The sequence below is a fragment of the Paramacrobiotus metropolitanus genome, unplaced genomic scaffold (assembly GCF_019649055.1).
Source record: "Paramacrobiotus metropolitanus isolate TYO unplaced genomic scaffold, Prichtersi_v1.0 Parri_scaffold0000050, whole genome shotgun sequence".
NCBI lineage: Eukaryota > Metazoa > Tardigrada > Eutardigrada > Parachela > Macrobiotidae > Paramacrobiotus > Paramacrobiotus metropolitanus.
Window position 1 is genome coordinate 710,372 of NW_026570270.1, and position 23,505 is coordinate 733,876.

Genomic DNA, 23,505 nt, shown 5'->3' on the forward strand with positions numbered 1-23,505 from the left:
CATAAGCTTAAATTTTATGCTGAACGCGTTTCCGGTAGGCGTTTTTTTTAACTTCACCTAATTATGTATATACAGTAAAGCTAAGTATACGTATACAATAAATTTATTATACGGCAGCGCGCCTTACATATAAGATGATGTCAATAAACATAAACGTTTTACCGCTACCGCTCTTGAATATATTTATAGTTGCATAAGTAAAAACTGCTTTTGTATCGCTTGGTGTTTACTGTTCAGGTATAACGACACGATCATGTGGTGTTTATTCGGCACTACAACTGATACCTTATCAAATTGAGTGGGGACGATGCCGTAATGTCAGCGGAGCCTTTGATCCCGTCACGCGTAACCGCTATACCGGACGTTTCTGTATTTGTGCCGACGCTTACTGCAACACGGGACAACAACGGCATGCAGCTGCAAATTCCGTTGGTCTACTGTCAATTGCGATGATTTTGTTTTCATCATTAATTTCGTTGTAGCATTTTCTTTTCGTAGCACGTAAGAGAGAGGACTGCTTTCAGGAAGAGTATTGAAAGGAATAAATGTATGTAGATACAAAAATCGCTGAGCTAAAAAAGCGTGCGCATCACAGAAAATATTGAGCCGATCGCAAGAAGAACAAAGGAGTATTGTGCATAGGATGAACTATTGCACAGGTTATCGTCACAAAGACAGAATGTCCCGGTGTAGGTATTCCCGGTTGGTTGGTCATATCCGTCGACTACGTAGGCACAGCGATCATAGTCGATCTTATACGAGATTCGGCGCAAATCAGCGTAACTTGCGCAAGTCCGGATGGTACGATCTATACGAGGAATGCACAACTAAATAATTATCTGTATATTTTGTATTACAGTTATGAAGCACTAATTCAATATTCGCGACGGGAATAACAAACTAAAATATCTACCAGTATTAAATGGTTTTAAGCCACAGATACCTGCATGCAGTTGCCACCAAACACAAAGACTAAGTAGATCGGGAATGACATGATGTTACTGTCGTATTATCATTTACAAAAATTTACTACTGGAAAAATGTTAAAGCATTTATCTAATAAACATTCCCAGGGTTTTCTGTTTGTAACCTTGTCTGCTTTTTAATTTACTACGAGTAAAATTGCGATGGAAATGGAAACTACAGTAAACAGATTTACTTAAAACGTTGTAATTCCTTTGACATGGAACGGTCACCGGTTACCTGTATATAAGTTTCCGTTTCGATCTTTGAAATTTCCGTAATATTTAAGGCATGTATCTTGTCTGGAAGAATCGCACTGGGTCTGTGTTACCGTTAGGCAGTTTGGATCATTCGGATCCACGCATACAAAGCAGTTCAGGGCGGAGGCTGTGGAAGACCGAGTTCATGATAAATGGTTAAATTCACATAGTACTTTTTTTAATGAAAAATAATTAGTCACAATGTAAAAGCTGTATTTATGGATGAGGTTCTCTACAATAATTATAATACTGTATTAAAAACTGTCGTGTATGTTTGTTCAACTACATACTTTCAAAAATTAAAGCTGATGACTGTAAAGCTTATTCAAAAAAATGCGCCACTGTACTTTTAGCCCAAGCAATTTACGCTCATATATATATGTACTGAGAGTAAATTATTAGTGACCGGATCCATTAAAAATAAAATAAACAAATAACAAGACCAACCTGTATGAATACCAGCCAATAAACCCAGCAGCAGAATATACTTCGCCATCGTTGATTACGTATTTCGAAAAACGTGTCGACGACAATAATGCAGACTCAAATTGCAACAGACCAACAGCATATATCCACCAATATAAAGAAGCGAAGTCAAAATAATTATAAACAAGTGGAGACAAGTCGTTTTGATAAGACCGATTTTGTAGATGGAATTACCGGTTTACTAATGTGGGTATGTAGAAGATATTGTACAGAGTACCTTATTATTATAGCGCTATTCTATCTTATCATACAAGTACTCTAAACCTCCAGAAATCCAGCAACAACACAACTTAACAAACGGCGATAGGCTTATGGAATTTACATTTTACACTATGAGCTGGTCGTCGCATTCCAAAGTTTTTGTCCGCGTACCGTTAACATGCTCGCCGTGTCAATGTATTATCAGCTATGTGCTGATATGCTAGGAAAGCGGGAATTTCCCGTTATAATTATCATGCGTTCCTTTTGTGTTACACATTTTAAAACTCACCACTGGAACCGTACAACAGCCGGCATGGAATAACAACGAGATAGTATTAAGACTATGTATGAGTACGTACTTTGCAGAGAAGTGTGCGTACTGTACATTCTGCTTTCACAAAGAGCAAACAGGCAAGGTTCATTGACTGAATGCAGTTTATATAATACCTATATTGTTATTATTTTGCTGATTATACAAGATTTGACGATTTTGTTTACCGCGCGCTTCAAACAGTCATTTCCGGCATGCGCAAGGTGTGGCTGGTTGCAAAATGCAGTGTAATTACAGCATTAGCATCCAATTAAAAAAATTTAATAAGTTTAATTATTTAAGCTTCACGTAAAGCAGATATTTCATCCATGATGTTAGTTATACCATGTTAGTTGATGATTTTTTTGCAAGTACAGCTCAAGTGCCCAACACCCGTACATCTGCAATACAATAAACGGGATGAAAATTAACAGTGTTTAGGAAACTGAAAGTGCACGGTTAATAAAAGTATGACTGATGACAGTTTCAGTTTGTAATGCGTGTACTTGCACGTTGCAAGGAATTTGCTTTCTTTATTCGTAAATCTGTAAGTGTACATCTTGCGGACTTGAACTGTAAGCACTTGTTAATAAATTGTGTAAAAGCAGTAATGACACCGTCACACCACTAAAATGAGCAAGCGCAGATTGTGTTTTATATCGCAGTATTAAACAGCCATAAATCGCCAATTCCGTTTAAAGTGTATTGTTGGAAAGATGATTTATATCGAGCGCTTCACACGAAAATATTCCACCATTCACCGTACATACAAGAAAACACCACTCACGATCACAATCATAAACACCCAAAAACGGCAAATACTGGATCGCAATGCACATCAAAAGATTTCATACAAGCGCATTTTACCGAACATTCTATTTTCATAATATTATGACGTAACTCGTTAATTGTTAACTAAAATACTGTTTGTAATTTATGATGCTGTTATGTAATGCATCTTGTAAAAATTATCTTGAATGGAGAACAACATAACGACTAATGCGAGTTATTCATGTCCATGGCCGGAAGAGGAAGTTTATGCATCCCAGTGGGAGTATGTTTTCATCGTGTGCTATCCGATTCTGTTAATAACCTGCACATTTGGGAATTCGCTTAATATCCTGATCTTGGGCTTGGCCAAGGATCCTCAGAGCATCACTGTTTTCTTGCTGGCCTTAGCGGTTGGGGACTTATTAACGCTGTAAGTGTCTTTACTAACCAGGAAAAAACACGGAAAATTAATAGATTTAGACGCACCTTTATTTATTCCCATGGTATCCCGTATAATTAACGAAGGCGCTTTATTTAGCAACGTATCGGCAGTAACGGGTTCATTGGTGTGTAATTCTCTGAGTTACGTGAGCCCTTTACGATTGTTATGGCGATTTTATTCTAAAATCCGATAACAGCTTTGTACAAACTACGTTTATTAACGATAAGTATCTTATAATTTAGGTGGATGCAAGTTCCCCAGTACATGTTTGTGGTTACTCCGGAAATCTTTAATGTCGCTTATATCTTCGATTATGTCAATGATTACGTACAGGGTCTGTACATATGGCTGCAACTGACGTTTCCAACATTCGCTGACTGGTAATATTATTAACTGCTGTATTACGCCATTTTACTGGCATTTATTGTGCAAAAAGGTAGTTTTGAAGAAAACATCGAGCAGAACTGCGATGGTAGAATTTTTGCGATAAACGAGCTTGTCATACCTTTCCTACAGGATTTTGGTTGTATTTTCCGTTGGCCGGGTCCGTGCCGTTATTGACCCTTTATCATACCACGGTCCATCGCCGGCTAGAACCGCCCGGATTATCGTCGTCTGCATCTTTATCTACGCAGCCATAATAAATCTGTACAAAGGGGTAACGCAGTATTACTTATTGGCCACGCTGGATATCCCGACATTCGACGAGGAATCCGGGCGACCATTCATTCGAAACTTGCCGCACTGGCTAGAAACATGGAATACTGTCAACGCATTTTACAAAGTAAAGATCGATACATACAGTACCTGTTTTATTTGTTTCGTCATGTACAAACAGCAGCGTTTATCGTTTTTAAAATTTAATTTACATCCTTACTGTAAATTCTCTTTATAAGTTTTATTGCTTTAGGATGTAGAGATCATGGTGATATTTTTAATCCTACTTTCCTGCAACTCCATCATAATCTGGGCCATTTTCAAGCGTCGCCGGAACCTGCAGTTGCGCGCGACCGTTACCGATACCGACCGGAAGCAGACGAGCGGCAAAGCGATCCTAGTTTCCGCGGTCTCCACCTACCTGATATGCATGCTGCCGGAAGCGATTAACGAAATGCTGGGGATGTTGGCCCGTTATCCGTACTGCATGTACGACTACCGCATGTATAACACCCTATGGCGCCCCGCCCAGCTGCTCATGCTGGTTCCCTATTCCTTCAACTTCTACTTATACTTCGCCTTCAGTATGAAATTCCGCACTGATGCGAAAGAAACGTTCAAGAGGATTGTAGAGAAGTGCCAGTGCTGCCGAGGTGGGATGGAAAATGGATATATGCCGGGTCCAAGAAGAGGCAGCGAAGCGCTTAGTGAGATTTTCCAGCTGGATTCGAGAAGAGCCAGTGATGCCCTTGTGACCATATTCAGTGCGAAACAACAGGGGCGGCAGTCGGAGTTAGGAGGAAAGGTTACTTTGAGTGACGAACGGTCTGCTGAATTACAGTCCAGTCAGGCTACAGGAGAAACGAGCTTGTAGACCTACAGCTCATTATTTGCAACGTTTTGACGAACGCGTTTAGTTTTTCATCAGCTGTCAATCACGACTTTTTCTTTTACATATTTCTTTTACATGTTTATCGTATTGCTGCTGGGTAATATTTATATGATAACAAATTTGTTGAAATAAACATGCTAGGCTGAAGGTAAGTAGTCAGAATGGTTTTACGTGTGTAGAGGTATACAATTAGGTACTATACGCATTTTACTTGCATTTTCTGACAATTCTAACACCGATATCCGACATCTTTGTGCCGAATATACGTGGCATAATATTTCACAATATTTGGTTCCAGTGTCTTTCGTGAATTTGGGATTTATTTTCAACAACCAGAAATGGAATGTCTATAATAATTTGTAAATGCAGAATATTTGATCGCTCAATATGCTCCCTAAATCACATATTGCATCGGCATATTTTATATAACAACGTTAACACTCCAGTTTTATGAGAATAAAAAACGTCTCAACCGCGTCCACCTCCCCCACCAGATCCAAAAAGTACGCCTAGAAAAAAAAGACGGGATGTGACTTTGTCTCGTGTAGCCTGTGGCCTTGGAGCTGCCGTTGTTATATTTGATACTAATTTTTTTCCCGACTTACATGTGTCTGCTCCAGTCGGATCGGGCGTAAGCGTGGCATCGTCGGTTCCTCGAGGGGGACTGATTCCGCTTCCTTCCACGGGGTCTGATATAAGCGGTGCGTAACACATCACTGTGGTCTTTGTGATACACAAACGCAAGGTACGTAATATTCAGCGGTGCCTTCGTATATACATACGTGTTGTCACGCAGCTAAACTAACCGGTTTTCATATTTTGGTATTTCCGGCTATAGTCATATCAATACTTCCCAAATGCTACCATAACTGTTATAGTAATGCACTTTAAGTCTCATAATGACGTATTGCTTCTACGAGCAGGAGTTACAGCCAAATAACAAGCCAAAATTATTCCAGTTCGTGCTATTCAAAGGTCACTTATAGAGGTTAGTGATTTAGCGATGCTGAAGGAAATGTCCGACGAGTCGGGCAAAGCTCAAAAGTTTTATCACTGTTTCTTTGATTTGAACGTACTCGTTAAAAACTGTAATTTATGTAAATATTGCAATCATTAACTGAGATCATTAAAGATCATCATCAGATCAGAGATCATCATAACTGAGATCATTAAAGTCGACTAGACAAATTTGGTAGATAAGATGCACCTTGAAAACAAAGAAGTGTTTGTCACATCTTACCACAAGATGTGGAGGTGTAGGGGCTAGCACTGTAGACGGTTTCGGCTGGTATTACAGGCTGTAGAACCAGGCTGGTGTTTTGCGGGCATGAGTATAAACTGCTGATCTTCTCATAATCCAGATCGCTAACAATCTCCGCGGCGCTGATCCTTGCTGAGGCGTTGTTTTTTCGCGTAATCACCGGTAAACTGAGATTGAGTGCAAATGCTTCGCTATTGTAATGCATGATCGATGTGGTATCATACGGCACATCCACCACAAACTTCCGGTTATATTTGAGAAAATTGTTTTGAACTGTGGATACAATGCTTTGTTATGCATGGTCAAAACTAATCAGATGAACGAGCATTTGTTTACGTACAAGCAGGGTCAACGTTGTTAAGGTCGATATCGATGTATGTATCGCGGTCCAAACGGGATTGCTCATGAACAAATCCCAGAGTGTGCATGAGCTCATGCTCTAGACATTTAAGAAAGCTCATGAAATCTTTCTGGCATTTATTCCCAACATTTTTCAATAATATTTCACCCGCTATCTCATTACCTACCAACCACTGTCCCCGTCAGACATGTTCGATTGTTGGCACCGGCTATTTGCAGCGATAATAACTGCCGCCCGCCCTGTCTTCCCACAAAGGACCAGCAACTAGGAAGTACGAGAATTCTTAGCATCATGTTTTTCCTTGCGATAGTTTGCAAACAGCAGTTTACCCAAGCTGGTTGACTATCTTCACGTAATCGGTCTCTGTTGTCCTTGGATAAAACGTCACGCATGTCTTCTGAGAAATCGCGCACATTTTCTTTACGATGTAAGAGGCATTATCCGCCGCTATAATTGAATAACGTCGTTATCATTCTGAACGTTGTTCATTTACAAATAAAGAATGATGCATCGTTTTCATCGTTGCAATCTAAAAGCATAAAATGGTATGTTTTCGTAAAATAATTCTGTATCGCGCTACAATTACGGTTAACCGAATATAAATTATATGTACATAATATCTTTATGTACATAAATTTTGTAAACATAACTATACGTACAGAAGGCAGAATCTATGACATAGGGAACACCGCCGGGCCACAAACTCGACCGACTGCATACCTACAAAGATTCGAAGCTCCACATTTAGCAGTAGAAACAAATATTTTGCGTTGCAGATAACTGTAACCATACTTCGACAATAGCATTTGTATCGCTGCTGTTGCTAGCTTGCCGCTTTCTCCTAGCTGGCGCGCTTGTAGACGGAGCAGCCGCAATTATATCGTAGGTGATAGAGGCCACCCGAATATCACCCTCGAATAGCTGGGCAGACTGGCGAAGGTCTCCATTGACGAACTTGTTCGGAATTGCTTCATAGCCAACTATTTGGCAATGCAATGGGTATTTCAACCAATAATTAATTAAAAGGGTTAAACTTTGTACAACGGGGATAACCTGGATTAGTACTGTCATCGCGTAGCTGCACAGGACAGCCAACCATGTCTCGGAGACCTCGCGGTACACTGGCACAGGCATCTGTCAGTTAACAAACGTCATGTATAGTAATTTTTGTTATGTCTTGCTGTTTTTATAGATGATGCTTTAAATAATGGACGATTTTAATTACAGGAAAGCAGTTACTTAGAAAGAGCTACAGTCCATTCACTAATGTACTTTAGTATGGGTTACATTTTATGGGTTACATTTTACCATAGTATTCATCTAAAACCGTTGGCGGGCCAGGAGTAATTGGAGCCGGTGTTGGCGCCGCTGTTGGACACGTCGGTGCAGTTGGTCTCGTTGGGGTTGGCGTCGAAGGAGATGGTGTTACCCGCTGGCTCTGAACACTCCGACACAAACCACTGGATGGGTCGAAATAGTGATGCCGATCACACTGACATATCCCTCCACCACTCTCCATTCCATCATTTGCCAATCGGCACACAGAAAACGGCCGCTGACATCGTGTGCCAATCAACCGGCACGGACATCCAATATCCGCTAAGGCACCTACAGTATTACAAGGACGTCCGCTGGCGGAGGTGGCACGCTGTCCGAACGGCCGCATAAAGGCGAACGTTGTGACAAACAAGGTAATATCCAGAACAAGTACTGCATAAAATCCAAAGACTAGGATGCTGCATAAGCAGGATCGAAAGGAGAGCAGCCAGATGAAGTGTCCCTGCATTATTCGACTCATTCAATATCCAAGATTTCAGAAAACAAACGTACAGTTGGACAGAAAGTCACTCTTAATTTTCAGTCTTTTTCCGGTCTGAATTAGCGTATGTATAATACTGATATGGACGAGAGATGTCTCGCTTTCTGATTCGGTAATCTGCCTCGACATCACCGTTACTCTGCTTACATCATTTACGATCTTACATACTCATCTTCATCTTTCTTCTTTTTACAGATTTGAACCGCTGCATCCGGTACTGAAATGTTGACAGAACATCAAAGGGTACTTACGGCTGTACTGACGACAGGTGTAAATGACGGTATAATGACTAAACAATGACTGTACTCTGGGCAGCGCTACCAGCCAACTGCTACGGATGTTATATTAATGGGCGATGGACAGTCCGCTGGGGCATGAAATGAACATCAAGAGTGATCGTTAACCTTGAATCTACTTCTTAGATGGTGCAGGCGTCCTCTCGGCTCCATCTAGAAGGTCTACTTTCTCGGTGAAACGGAATTTGGAAAAACTTGATGTTTCTATCATATAACCATCATGTCTGCTAGTATATTCAAAGCGCAGTTTAAGACCACGGGTATCCAAAAAAAAAGTATATTTTGATAGTAATTTTGTATGCGAAAGAGTGTTGCGCCAGCTTTTAAAACGAACCGCTTGCTAGAAAAATAACAACCACGGCCTGCGATTGGGCATGCAAGGAAATTTATTTTCTAAATGTTACAGTACATCACGGTTACCTAATTAAAAACATTCTGGTACGGGACTATGCGCGACATAACACTGTCCGTTTCGTCAATGCCGGTATCTGGTTTCGGCTCGCCTTCTGGAGCTGTCGCGGGACTCGTACGTAGCAAGAACTACAACATAAAAGTTGCGTCCCTCATACAGTAATTCTGTCTGGTTAAACGGGCAAGAAGAATAATTTTGGGAATAACTACCGGAAACCACTGACGCCTGCGAACAAGCGACCAACACTGCGCACAGCAACATTGTTCTATTGTTCTTTATTATCAGAATGCAGAACCGAAATTATTTAGGGGAGCCGGGAAATTAAGTGCATCGCTGCCATTTTACAGTTAGTTCATCAGCCTTCAGGTTACGAAAGCAACAAATAAGCTGATTGTGAACGGAAAAAAAAGTAGTGCTCTCCGTGAATACCGTATGTTCTAATGGCTTTGCAAGACTTTGTACTAAACGTAAAGCATTGATTAATTCACAAAAATTAAAAGGAGCCGTACGCTCGACAGCCTTAAAACTATTATTTTACCAATTACAATGGGAAATTTCCGACGATAACTAGCTTTAAATTGTCGTTATGTGTCTAGCCATCGTCTTTTTCCTCAGTAATTACTGCAAGCAACTACAATATCTGTAATTTATGTTAGTACAATCCGCAGAGGTAATCCATGTCGCTTCTGTTCTCTACAATGCTGTACATAGCGAAGTACGTTGTAAGAACAGTATGTACATCGCTGTGAACAAACGGAAGACCGCTTCCGCTGCGGAACTGCAAAATGCAATCCCGATACTGTTCCTGGAAGCAACGTGCAACCGCATAGCATAAAACATTTCTATGCAATTGCTATTATAATTTAAGTCGTGGAACTAAAAAACCTCCATCAGAAACATATACGAATCTGTGAGCACTCGCATATACTGTACACTCGCTTATACAAAAAGCCGAGCACTGCTGTTTATGTGAATGGAACTGCAAAATTTTTTTCAGAACTCTGTACAAGTTTTCTAGTAATTTAAGTCTGTACTTTTTTGTGTTTGATTGTTTGGTGCAGCAACCGTTGCATTAGTGCTGTCCGCGTTGCTTCTTGCGTGGTATCTCAAGCTTGTACACAATGTTGCTAGTACTAGTACTTTATTATCACGTGGGAAGTGCGCGAAGGCGAGAGCTTACAAAACCTACAGAACGCAACTTAAATTCTTTTGGTATACGCGATTTTTGGGAAATACATTAATCGCTTGTGAATGCTATACAACAGTCACCTTAGTTTTCTCCACATTCAGGGAATTAAAGTAGTGGTGGTAGCGCAATAAAGCCGCCACTTGAAGCACTCACGTTCTTTTACACTACCGGAACATTTTACTCGTATATACTTGAAAGACCGTCGATTTTCTGGATACAGCACTTAACTTCCCATAATAGTGCTAAATCGTACATTTTTCCAATGGTTTAGTCCGAAACATGACGTCTTACTTCGATGAGGATTTGCTATAAAAACATGCAAGATAGCCGGTAATAACAGTGTTATTAGCATTAACAATCCAACAGTAGATATCATTAATTTTTCTCTATTAACATTTTACGAATAAAGAAGTAAAACGTCCGTAACATATAAGGGAATGTCCATCAGCTCAGTTTTTGCACTTTGTGAAATTCTCGGTTGTGCTAACCTTGCTGCTCAAATAATTGGTAAGTTGTCAGAAATTAATTTCTATCCTGTATTGAAAATTATTTCATGATAACCAACAAATTTCAGTGCCACAGCCAAATAACGCGAAATCGTACGACTCGGACCCTGCGACGCAGATCTTTAACAGTGGTCGAGAAAGCGGTACATTTTATTCGCATCCCGGCTTTTCTAGCCACCCTCGACGGCCGTACGTCGCCGGAACAAAGAAGCGATTCGCTGTTGTACTGCCATCTTATTGTCGAGCAAAGCTTTCCCTGGACATGACCAACACCAGCAATTTCAACATGCGTGATTATGACTTTGGAGTGATGTTCGACGGAGGACTGGCTCTGAATCTTGGAACGTCCATGTGCGACCGCAAAAGTTATGAACATCTCCAACAACGTACGGCTACAATGATTTGTACCAACACGCCATAAATTATTTAAATCTAACTAAAACTAATATGCTAAGACCGTCTTAGTAAGGCGTATACATATTACAAGCATATTGAATTATACATATTGTACATGTACGGTTTTTGTATTACTTTATATTATAGAAGTATGCATTTTTCTCTCTTGCAGAAGGCAACAGCAACTACCAGTGTAAGCTTTTCCAGCATAAGCATTCATTTCTGAACGTAAAGAAATGTCGTTTCTTAGTGGTAACCACTTCCAACAAGTCAGCAGCTCGAAGCTTTCTAAGCAGTACCAATGTGGCGGTGTTTGACTTCTGCGCTCACCCGTACAACAAGGATACAGATGCCACGCGCAGATTGGGATTCGCCACTAAGTGGAGCTGTGTTCGCAGTTCGGCGAACCCCACAACAGTACGGAAGACGACAACCACAAAACGTATGACCACGAAGAGTACCACCACTAAGCCCATGATCCCTCGACCAATCCCCGTCCCAGCCAAACCCAAACCCCCAGTGGCGCCGGTTAACACCGGTTGTGGTATTCCGATTAACTCAGACGATCGACCGGCCTCCAAGTTTCAGCGCATTATCGGCGGCGTGACGCCCGCACCCAGCGCCTGGCCGTGGGCGGCTGCTCTGGTTTTTCAGAATGGACAGAATGAACAGCAGGGCTGCGGCGCCAGTGTGGTACGTAGGCTACTCATTTATCAAAGTGGCGTAGCAGTGAAAAAAACTGAAATTACCCGATTTTATTGTTGTTCACCGCAGCTCAACAGTCAGTGGGTGGTCACCGCCGCGCATTGCGTTAAATTAGGTGTCCCGGAAGATGTGTATCTGAAAGGCATGAAGGTAATGTACTGTTTTGTCTGTGGGCACCGTACATATGCAATGTCGAATAATGGAACTGCTTGTGCTTTATTCCCTGTGAAGTTGATGTACAAAAATAACCTACTTAATTCTTCCGGTCAGCAGATAACTTTAAGTTTGCTAGCGACTTCTGGGTCGTCAAAACGCTAATGTGAAAATCGGTTCTAGGTTTATTACGGCAACCAAAATTTGTTGAAAGTTCCTGCAAGTCAGGTAAGTGATGGTACTCTAAAAAACAGGAAAATTAAAGGCCGTCGTCCGTATTACGCATTTAAATTTCGAAATCAAATAACGAAGAAGTATGCAAAAACTACTCTTTCAAGAAAACAACATAATGGCAGAGAACCTTTCAAATTTAGAAAGCCAGCATCGTCCGCGCTATTGTCCATCCAGATTACACTAAGGCAGCCGGGGGTAATGTCAATGATGTTGCACTGATTAAGTTAACAGCACCCATACCGGATTTCCCTAATTCCATGGTATCGCCTATATGTCTGCCAAGTGATGCAATCGGGACTTTCAAAGCGCAGTCATATGGTGCCAAGGGCCGACCGATTGCTTATGTGGCCGGGTGGGGATTACTAAAACACGGACACGGTAAAATATAAATTCAACATAATTTAAGTAATGCTCTCAGTGTATGAGACTTTGCCGATAAAGCTATCTAAAATTGCAGATAGAGGTGACGCAACGATTGGAGGCGGCACTGACCAGCTCCTGCAGACCAATATAGAAATATTTAGCAACAACGAATGCCACGAGGCTTTGGACCTGCCGACTGGGCGATTCCCTGACACTGCGGTAATGCTAATTTGCCACTCGTTTCGAGAAAAGGTCAGATTATATTCAGTTCCGCGTACAATGCTAGATCTGTGGAGGCTTGGATCAAGGTGGGCGGGACGCTTGTAAAGGTACATTCATCTTTATGGCACTTACAATACATCGGTTGTTGTCGGCTTGCAATTGTTTTTTCGCACCTAATAAACACATAGTACATTTTACACGGTTATTATTATTACGATTCCCAGGATATTTAATTTTTGAATCGATTATCCATCTATCTTATCTCCATCAAAACCGCAATCCTGGTTCCATTTATTCAAAACTGAAGCATTTAGCTTGTCACCGCTGCCAGACTGAAAACAACTTTCGAATGACAAGTTATCACTTGATTGTAGGAGATTCTGGAGGGCCCCTCGTGATGGCCGAGCCACCCAGTTACAACAGATACTCGCTGTTTGGAATTTCATCGTTTGGTTACGGCTGTGGCGAGGCCGGTGTGCCAGGAGCGTACTCGGATGTTTTCAAATTGAAAAAATGGATAACCGACACAATGGCCTCAAATTAGGGAATTTATGAAAGCTGCAGTCTGCAGAGCCTACTGCGCAAAGATTTTTCGGCAGAGGATTTCCTTAAACTGTTTATTCGCAAGAGCAGAGCCATAACTGACCAGTAAAACCCCCTAGTTCCGAAAATTCGTCGTTCAAAATATTTTTTGGTTTGCGTTTTGAAAAAAAGTTTTGTTGTTTGCGCGTCTTGTGACAAAAGATGGAATTTCCATCGGTGAATAATAATAACTATTCATAATTGCCCGTACGCATTTAATTTTACTCATGTAGGAAGTAGTACAGTATTTAATTAATACGATTCCTGAAAACTGGCTTCCCATTCTAAATGCGGCCTCTGCGTTCTTAATAGCTTTATGAAGCTTTTACTTGGTACTGTATTCAAACATTAGTAACCAAAACTGATAGTACGCCCCTAATCATAGTTGCGCACATATTACCATGAGTACAATATTTATTCTTCTTGATGAGTAAATCAGAAGTAGTTTTAATTTTGATAGTACTTCCAAAGTACGATAACAATATCTAGGCCTAATTACGTTTAAACAAAACAGAATTTTTGACTGTACCAATAAAAGGTAGAGCAATACCTCGTTGAATTGCTAGAGATGTGTTCTGCTTTAAAAACTCAAGGCTAAGAATCTCGCCGATTTGTAACAAAATCCCCTTTCCGATTTCTTTGATGAGCAACTTGGCCGATGTCCCAAAACTCTCGAATGTTTCAAATCCGACTGGAACATACTCATATCGTCCAGACAGGAAACTGTATTTCCTTGTTTTACCGACTTCAAACATGTACTGACGAATTAGAGTGAGTCTTGTAATTTACGACCGCGATCGCATAATTCGGATGAGTACCATCGCAATCGTACATGAATTTACGGACGCCCAACTGCCAGTACCGGCAGCAAGGCAGTTATAGCACACGCTATGCTATTGCACCTACTGCACTACAGCAATAGTAGAGCCCCCAAACAGTATACTGTACTGCCGTATACGGCATACTGTACGGCACAACAGTACGTAACCGTAGTGAAAATTGGTACTGTAACGAAAGTGCCGTACGTAACCGTAAGCCAAAAACACGGTTTTACAATGGGCTTGCCGTATACGGTACTGCCGTATACGGCATACCGTACGGTCAATCCAGTTATTTCTGCCGTAACCGTACCGTAGCCGTAGGAGCCGTAAGCGGAAACCGTACGTAGCCGTACACAAATTTGTTACTGTTTGGGGGCTCTAAGCAATAGCAACACCAACCGGACATATGCCACTGTCCTGAAATCAACCAAAGCAGTGGCAAGCATGTACAATTTGACAAGCCCGCCAGTTTCAGAATTTTCACTCTCAGAACAAAAACAGGTTTTCTAAAATATTTTGACACATATCCCATGCACCCGTGTAAACTCAAAATTTTTTGCCAAAACTACCCTGACCCTTCGTGACCTGTACCAAAATGTCGGAATCGGGAGACGCTGAAGGTGAAACTGCTTTTGGTCCTGATGCCGAACTGCTTTTGGTCCTGATGCCACAAAGTAAGTGCAATAATATTGAATGTACGAGTATATATTTATTCGAAATATTCAGCTGCTCTCTATAAATATAACTGTCATAAACAAAATTAAGTTCTTATGTGCGCTTATTATCTCAATTTTAAATATTTATAGACTGTTAATCACTTTGCGAGAAAAGTACGACAAAGAATTTTCCAAGCCGAAGCAAAAGCATGAAATTGCGTGGAAAATGGTTCTTAAAGAATTTCATGAAACCTCTCCATCAGTTCGGGTGACATGGCAAAAGCTGAAAGAAAAATGGGATTATCTGAAAACAACGTACAACGTAAGTTCAATGAACGCTTAAATAATAAAAGAAAAACTGGGTGGGTATCCCTGACGACCGTGGTATGCCACAGTCCCGTGATTCTTTCCAGCTCACTCTTATCCGGATTTCCGCTAACTGTCACAAACATCATCAGAGTTTTGCCCTTCCTAGTCATCTTGATAATGCTTTCTGGATCACCGATATTACCGTTTCGTTCGAGGTCCATTGCCAAAGTTTTCACAAGTCCCACAAATTGGTCTTGATCAATGCGAAAATATTCTTTGAAAAAATTAGGTGGCTTTCTGCAAAAAAAGTAATTGACGGTTTTTTTTGTACTGCACATTAATTACAATCTTCTACTCATTGTAAGGTGGTATACAAGCAAACGTCGAAAATTGTACGTACTGCATCGAGGTGTACGCGTTGATTATTTATTTCTTACCGCAGAAACTGATCAAATGCTCCCCGGAAATGTACGCGGTCATGTTGATCGTCGCGAGCCATTAAAAAAGTAATCTCAGAGAATCTTCTGAGGCTGAGGGAATTTCCATTGGCAGAAAAACTGACAAAATTGCTTCATCGTCGTCATCGTCGGAATCCATTTCAGATAAAAATAGTTTTACATTGTAATCCATGCTTGAATCACGTTTTTATTAATTCAAATCTGATGAGCTGACTGAAATTTCAAGCGATCTGAATTTGTGTGGAACCCTCTTTTGAAACACGAAAAGAAAGTTTCTACCATCATCTACGTTGCTTTGAGGCAACGGAGAAATAGTATGTACCATGATGTGTGCAATGGTGGTATTTGTGGACATCGGTTATTTCGCATTGCCATGGCATATGCTATCGTAGTAAACTGGTAAAATTTTTACCATTGAATTTACGGACACACGTATGCGTTATCGCAGTAACGCAATTTACGGACACTTCGATATACCATTGCGTCCAATATCGCCATCGTACCTGCTATAGCACATCATTTCAGGACGCTGGCATCTACGATTTCTACTGTTATCATCTTGAACGTGAATTACAAGACTCACTCTTAACCGTTGAATCCTACTAGTACTCGTATCTGTACAAACAACTACACAAGCAGAACCTATGTGTGACTCATCCGATGGTTAGTATAATGGTGCTGAAAGTGGCTTGCGTGGGTGGAGACCGTGGAGTAATAATTGTAGGCGAATTTAAAAGGAAGCTATTGAGCGGTGCCTAGATTAAGCTCATCTAGACCCGTATGATCATCTGGAAAAGCTCTTGGAAACGGGAACTGGTATGGTTTTGCGTCGGTGGGAAGTAAATTTGAAGGGATGGACAAGTGAACAGCAAGCGGATACAACATCCAATCCCCTTAACTAAGTGGCAGTGTGGAACCTCGCCGGCTTTCATACTCAACTGATAGGCTGGCAGATACCTGTATAGTCTATTCTTTACTCAATTACATACCCATTAGCTGACCGTCGTTAAGTACGTATGTATCGCGAAGGAACCGGAACGGCACAACATTAAGCAAACTTTTCCGCTAAATGCAATTTGGCTAGAGTTATGAAAGCAGCACGGTATGCAACGTCAACTTTGCATACATTCTACTGTAGTCATTTTGATTAATGGCGTATAAACTACGTGCTCTGTGGAATCGTTTCTTGTACTGTTTCAAGTAAAAAATGTTAAAGCTCAGTCAGCTAATCTAGAAAATCAACAGGCTTTGGACATTGATAACGCTTTTCGGAAACGTATCGTATGCAGTTCCCGGTCGGACCATCGACAATATCTCTCTTCCTGTAATCTGATCCCGTGGTAAGTTCATCGACACCTTGGCAGCAGGTAGCCACTAGCCAGTGACAAAATGCCATATAACCGGCAGATGTAAAATAACACCGCATGTACACATAAAATACATACTCGTATCAGTCGTATTCAACTGCCTCGGTAAATGTCTTACAATATTTACCGAATTTGGACGATTATTGCTGTGCACGCCAGCTGAATTGCTTGGATCCTGTTACAAGCGTCCCGTATGACAGATATCTGCGTTCTGCAGGCATGCCGTACGCCTAGAATATTCATCAACAGCAGTAAAGAAAGCAATTATATGCCTTTGTATCTATATTATGATATGCCTTTCAATTTGTGATACAGAATTACAGATATACTTTCACCGTAGTGCAGCATGTTACTTGGGCACCGAAACTGTTTCGGTGCACGAGTACAGTATACTTCATGTGTAACCTGCAGTCCGAAGACAGTTTTGGCGAGAAAAGTACTTACCTGTACTGCAGTAGTTTGTGACTATCTGTATCAGTTTTTATTCGAATGCAACTGATTCAGGTTTTTACCTGGTCAATATGCAGAGAACTTACGACATTTGAAACTTTCAGGCGGAAGAGCTGAACGGGTTTATTAAATTCAGGACAAACACACGAGACCAAAGGACAAGCACACATTGCTGAAGTGCGCATCCACAATGAAGTTTTCACTTTGAGCGATTTAAGATGCCGGAGAATTCTACGCTTAATACAACCACCAGCTGTCCATGGACCAAAAACGACGAAGATGCACCCCAATGGAAAACCGAGTACGTTTACCTGATTGGCTATCCAATCCTGCTGACACTCTGCACTCTTGGAAATTCGTTAAATATTGCAATTCTTCGAATGGTAAAGGATCCTCATTGTACCACCCTGCTTTTGCTGGCGCTGGCCGTTGGAGATTTGCTGACATTGTAGGTACACCGGAAAAGTTCGATACCTACAATTACTCTAGAGCCAATAGTCTTTGATTGTCAGATTTATAATAATATTATAATGCACCAAAAGCACAGTAGGTAACGTACTGTACAGACCGTATAATATAGATATTATAACAAGCAGTAATAACGAAACTATAACATGTGACTGTTTGTTAAATTCGCTAAAGGGATGACATACGTAATTATGATATGTTTTAGATGGTCGCAAATTCCGCAGTATATGAAGGTAGTAGCTCCTAGGATTTTCAGTGGATCATACTCATTCGACTACCTGAACGATTATGTGCAGGGTCTATACGTCTGGCTGCAGATAGCATCTCCGGACTTTGCTGATTGGTAAGCATTATATTTGTAATACGTAGTACAAGCCCGTTTTCAAACCTGTAGACCGCTGTAACCGGGACATTTGAAAAACGTGGGCTTGAGCCATTCAAAGTGCTTCGGCACGTCACGGCGTATTGATCATTAACGCCACTGCGGTGTGAGGGGTGTGTGAGAGAGACAAGTATGAGATAGACTGAGTGCTCTACGCCAATGCATCCAGTGTAGAGTAGATAAAATCTAGCCTTTAACTGTGCGCTTATTCACTGCGTCGCGCTTACAGCGGTCTACAGGTTTGAAAACGGGCTTGTATGATGTTTGAAAGTACAGTAGCTCGAGTAGGTAATCTGACGAACCTGGGTTCGGCACAATAATTAGAAGTGTCAGTAATAAGTAAAAGCCTATCATTCACGTTTTGCAAATCTATGACAAAAAAGCTATTTCACATGGTACAGGTTAATAAAGCTTATTTGACAATTTTCAACGTTTTCCCACCGTGTAAAGTTTAGATTAATTCAAAAAAAGATAATAACTAAGCACGGGCAGTACGTGTATAATACTGCTCAGCAGCGAAAGATAAAGCTCACTGCTAGAAAGCGCAAATCCAACCATTCCTCGTTTGAAAGCAAAAAAGAAGTCTTCATTCATGTCGTTAGACGTGCATTTTCAAGTTATGCCGTATTTGTATACTGTCGCAGGAATTATGATGTGCTTAGTTAAACTTTTGTTCTGTAGGACCCTAGTTGCGTTCTCCATTAGTCGCGTGCGTGCCGTAATTGATCCATTGTCCAATCCCTCTTCAGCGAAAACAACCAGAATAATCGTGCTCTGTACCCTTCTGTATGCTGCCTCAGCAAGCGTGTACGCAGGAGTGACACAGTATTACCTACTGGCTACCTTGCACATTCCTATGTTCGAAAGGGAAACCAGTCGACCCGTGATGAGAAATATGCCGCATTGGTTAGAAACCTGGAACGATGTTGCCGCGCTTTACCAAGTAAGTGACATCCAAAAATTTGTTAGACCAGCGGTGACCTTTGAAATATCTTAGGATGTGGAGGCGGTCGTCGTTTTTGCGATCCTTTTAACATGCAATATCATCATCATTCGCACTATTATTCAACATCGACAAAATCCCCAGCTGCGCAAAACAGCAACGGCGGCCGATCGCAACCCAACGAAAGGTCACGTTCTCCTTATTTGCGCGGCGTCCACATATGTGGTGTGCATGCTGCCGCAAGCGTTCAACGAAGTATTAGATATGCTGGGCCACTATCCCTACTGCCTGCTGGAATACCATATGTATGCCACCCTATGGCGGCCGGTTCAGCTACTGATGTTGATACCGTATTCGCTCAACTTTTACATGTACTTCGCGTTTAGTAGTAAGTTTCGCAGAGATTCCCAGATTGTATTGCGCCGATTCTTAGGAAAGTTGCATAGTAAGGCTTAGCGTGAAAGCCGAACGCATCAGTTAGAAACGGGTTAGGGAAAAAACGACTGCTTGATTTTTTACATGCGGTGTGCTATTTTCTGCATATTATACTGACATAAAATCCGTCAGATTATTTAATTAACCAAGTAAAATCCATATCCGTTTGTTTTGCTTTTAACCTAATGTTACCGTGTACTAGAATTACTGTTGACCAGAAGACATGTAGCCTATAAATTCAAAGGTCACCGAATAAAAATGCAGCGAACGGCTGTTCTCTCGGAAGAATACCCAGAAGATTACTTTGGGTCCAACTGCAATACATATGTTAATTTTATAGACAAACTGTTATTGTTACTCACATGCTTTATTAAAGGTCCCATGATACTACTTTCGTCGGTACTTGCTGACGCGTTACGATGTATAAACAGCACGCCGTAAAAAAATCGTAGAAGTTTGAAACAAACGTCAAGCAGGTTCATAAATCCAATTATCTGGAGTGGCAAAATTGCCAAAAATTTTTATTACGTATCATTAAAATTTTGACATCGGCTGCAACATGAGCAAAAAAAACGCAAATGTCCGCCGGTGCATGTTAAGCATTAGTTAGAGGAAATCATGCCTGAGATTGAATCACTAATACGAGGTACCAAAGTCACTAATAAGCGAAATAAGTGCGTATTGTTAAAATTATTTAGAGTAATAAATGACTAAGCGGCTTCATACAAAGATGTCATAAATCTTGTCTGCCGTAAACTGGTTCGCACGGTAATGCGTTTAAATTTGTAAAAAAAGGTCAAAAATGATTTATGAGTATTTTGTAAGGCGCATAAATGCAATAAAACCCTAACGTTAATTTGAGCAATATCTGTCGCACTGTAGCTGCTAGGCAAAAAAGCGAATAGCGTCTGCTCATTTATGTCATTTATGTATAACTTTGCCGCCAAGCAGTTAATTTAATCGTGCAAGGCATGTTTTAAATTGAGCATGGCGACCAATGTGACGACTAATTCAAGCGGTGAATGCCCATGGACAAATGAAGAAGAGGGAGCTTCATCGGGATCCCAGTGGGAATACGTTTACATCGTTTGTTATCCAATCTTACTAACCATTTGCACGGTCGGGAATGTGTTAAATTTAACGATCCTCGGCATGGTCAAGGATGCTCAAAATACCACAATACTACTATTAGCGCTGGCGGTGGGCGATTTGTTAACATTGTAAGTTGTCAGATTTCAAGGTTATACTTTATATCCAATACGTGTCTATCATAGTCTGTCAACTTCCGTGCTTTGCTGGTTTATGGTGGTTTGCGTGCAAGTCCAAAGCATCGTGCCAATGTTGTCAAGCTGCAGGAAGTTTGTTTTAGATATTTTATGGAGTATCAAACGTTTGCAGATGGTCCCAGGTACCGCAGTATATGGGGATCGTCACTCCGGAGATTTTCAATGCTACTTACACATTTGATTACGTCAACGATTATGTACAAGGCGCGTACGTTTGGTTGCAGGTGGCGGCACCGGAATTTGCTGACTGGTAACACATCTGATGTCACTAATCAAAGCAGCAGATCTACTTTGTAGATGTTTACATCGCTGCAATAAAAATTATCTTGTATTACAAAAATTATTTGCCATATTACATGCGCAACTTATGATAATGTGATTGTAGAAACGAATGCAAACTCCTCTGTACTTTGCTAACCAGCGTTCTAATACGTTTAGTGACTCGCGCAGAAAATAGCCTGAACATGCTTGCTTGCTGGTTGCAGGATTTTAATAGCGTTCTCCATCGGTCGCGTGCGTGCTGTAATCGCCCCGTTGTCACATCAAGGAGCATCCCCAGCCAGAACATCACGTGTTGTCATCGTCTGCGCTTTTTTGTATGCCGCTGCTACCAGCCTGTATACAGCTGTAACCCAGTACTACCTGTTGGCAACCCTTGATATCCCGACATTTGACATCGAAACCGGTCGACCTGTAATACGAAACCTACCGTACTGGCTCGACACATGGAACACCGCTAACGCACTCTACAAAGTAAGATTTCTCTGTGACCTTTACCACGTAGGTAGAGACCCGGTTTTGAATGTAATCATTAAAATTTGTGCCATAGGATGTGGAAGTCATTGTCGTCTTCGTCATATTTTTAACCTGCAACATTATTATTATTCGCGCCATTGTACAGCGGCGCCGGACCACATCGCTGCGCAAAACATCGACCAGCACCGACCGCAAGCAGACCAGCGGCAAAGCCATTCTAATATCCGCCGTTTCCACGTACCTAGTCTGCATGTTGCCGCAGACGATCAACGAAATCCTGGAAATGCTAGCGCGATATCCCTACTGCGTACGCGAATACCGCATGTATGCGACAGTATGGCGTCCCGCTGAGCTGCTCATGCTGATTCCGTACTCCTTCAACTTTTACCTGTACGTTGCCTTCAGCATGAAATTCCGGAAGGAGGCTAGATCGACATTTCGCCGGATCCTGGCCAGGTTTCCGTGCCGTAGAGGGAGAGTGGCTGATGGATGTGCATCGGGTCAACGAAAAGGCAGCGAAACATACAGTGTGGTATTTCAAGTGGATTCCAGAAGAGCCAGCGATGCGCTGGTGGTTAAGCTCAGCACCAGCAACCCAAGGAAAGCTCAAAAGTCGCCTATGGAGTGACTGTACTGACCAGTGAATAGTGATGCGTTTGGCAAGAAACTGATGGACACAAGGGCATCAGTACTGCGACAGCGATTAGTGATTAAAGGCACTGCTTCGGTTGCCATTTTGTTGCTTCTCAGACTGATGCTGCTTTCATGCACTTGGCTTTAAATCCAAGTTTGTAAAATAGATCTTAATTCTGAACTGGGTTTGACAGTTGAGAGGAAAAGGAAATCAGTACACATGGAATTGAATGCAGCCGCTACTGGTGGAGCATCGATTTTGATTCTGTTATTTCATTCTAAACCAGATTGATATTACTCTCATAAGTCGTATTCTTGTTAATTTTACCATGTAAATTAAATTTTGGGACAGTCTGGATGTGGACTATTTTAAGCCAGCCAGCGCTAGCTGCTCCTGCTGTAAGGTCAGAACTGACCTTACTGAATAAAACAGGCATTTAAATACCCTGAATTCTGGATTGCAGATCCCAGTTATCATCCCAAGAGGGCTTTGTAGTGGAAAATACGTACACACAATATACGATAACCATCTTTCCGAGGTTTCACCATTCGCAAAGGGAGAACACAAACAAAAAGATACCAATACGTAGGTTCAGCGAGCGCTTAACCGTGGCCCCCGTGACCTCCCCCTCCGGGTCCAAAAAGAGCGCCTAAAAAGTAGCATAATAACATTAAGTTATTAACTACATATAAAAATCTGTCCAGAGGAAAATTCATAATCGTGATGAAAACGATTGTCGCACATGTGTCAGCCGTTGATGGGTTGGGAGTGTCCGTATTACTGCCTCGGTTGATGACGTTATCTGAAAGCATTGATTCGACCATTCCCTATAAGTTGTATTGGATTTGTAGACCATTTGCCACAAAAACAATTAATTATGTCGACAAATTCCTTTTGGAATCATAACATGTACAAATTTTAGAAATGAGCCGCTAGTACGCAGACATACTGCATGGAGAAGAGCCATAGTCTTTGCCGATACTGGCATCGATGCACGAGTATAAACTGTTAATCTTTTCATAATCCAGTTCACTCATTGACGTGGCCGGTGCAATACGA

The 23,505-nt window shown here is 41.3% G+C and overlaps 4 protein-coding genes and 1 long non-coding RNA gene across 5 annotated transcripts; 3 read left to right on the plus strand and 2 right to left on the minus strand.

Moving 5' to 3' along the window:
* Positions 1 to 440: 440 nt before the first annotated feature.
* On the minus strand, positions 441 to 2,038 carry LOC129592164 (uncharacterized). Its single transcript, XR_008690933.1, has 3 exons — positions 1,671 to 2,038; positions 1,204 to 1,350; positions 441 to 808 (listed from the first exon to the last, which is right to left on the minus strand). It is a non-coding gene; the product is annotated as an uncharacterized LOC129592164 (long non-coding RNA).
* A 972-nt stretch (positions 2,039 to 3,010) lies between these two features.
* On the plus strand, positions 3,011 to 5,328 carry LOC129592159 (platelet-activating factor receptor-like). Its single transcript, XM_055488133.1, has 4 exons — positions 3,011 to 3,421; positions 3,676 to 3,813; positions 3,950 to 4,217; positions 4,344 to 5,328. Exons 1-4 carry the CDS (start codon positions 3,198 to 3,200, stop codon positions 4,962 to 4,964), a joined length of 1,251 nt encoding a protein of 416 aa, XP_055344108.1. The 5' UTR covers positions 3,011 to 3,197; the 3' UTR covers positions 4,965 to 5,328.
* A 22-nt stretch (positions 5,329 to 5,350) lies between these two features.
* Positions 5,351 to 7,317, minus strand: LOC129592161 (hatching enzyme 1.2-like). The gene is made up of 7 exons (XM_055488135.1): positions 7,264 to 7,317; positions 6,934 to 7,051; positions 6,771 to 6,868; positions 6,584 to 6,682; positions 6,223 to 6,516; positions 5,588 to 5,671; positions 5,351 to 5,491 (listed from the first exon to the last, which is right to left on the minus strand). Exons 2-7 carry the CDS (start codon positions 7,017 to 7,019, stop codon positions 5,451 to 5,453), a joined length of 702 nt encoding a protein of 233 aa, XP_055344110.1. The 5' UTR covers positions 7,020 to 7,051; positions 7,264 to 7,317; the 3' UTR covers positions 5,351 to 5,450.
* A 3,771-nt stretch (positions 7,318 to 11,088) lies between these two features.
* Positions 11,089 to 13,487, plus strand: LOC129592112 (transmembrane protease serine 9-like). The gene is made up of 9 exons (XM_055488077.1): positions 11,089 to 11,212; positions 11,395 to 11,415; positions 11,473 to 11,915; positions 11,997 to 12,077; positions 12,264 to 12,308; positions 12,455 to 12,692; positions 12,772 to 12,896; positions 12,964 to 13,006; positions 13,274 to 13,487. The coding sequence occupies exons 1-9, from the start codon at positions 11,089 to 11,091 to the stop codon at positions 13,441 to 13,443; spliced, it is 1,290 nt and encodes a 429-aa protein (XP_055344052.1). The 3' UTR covers positions 13,444 to 13,487.
* Positions 13,488 to 20,799: 7,312 nt separating this feature from the next.
* On the plus strand, positions 20,800 to 22,600 carry LOC129592204 (probable G-protein coupled receptor 142). The gene is made up of 4 exons (XM_055488175.1): positions 20,800 to 20,990; positions 21,169 to 21,306; positions 21,542 to 21,809; positions 21,886 to 22,600. Exons 1-4 carry the CDS (start codon positions 20,923 to 20,925, stop codon positions 22,438 to 22,440), a joined length of 1,029 nt encoding a protein of 342 aa, XP_055344150.1. The 5' UTR covers positions 20,800 to 20,922; the 3' UTR covers positions 22,441 to 22,600.
* Positions 22,601 to 23,505: the final 905 nt, after the last annotated feature.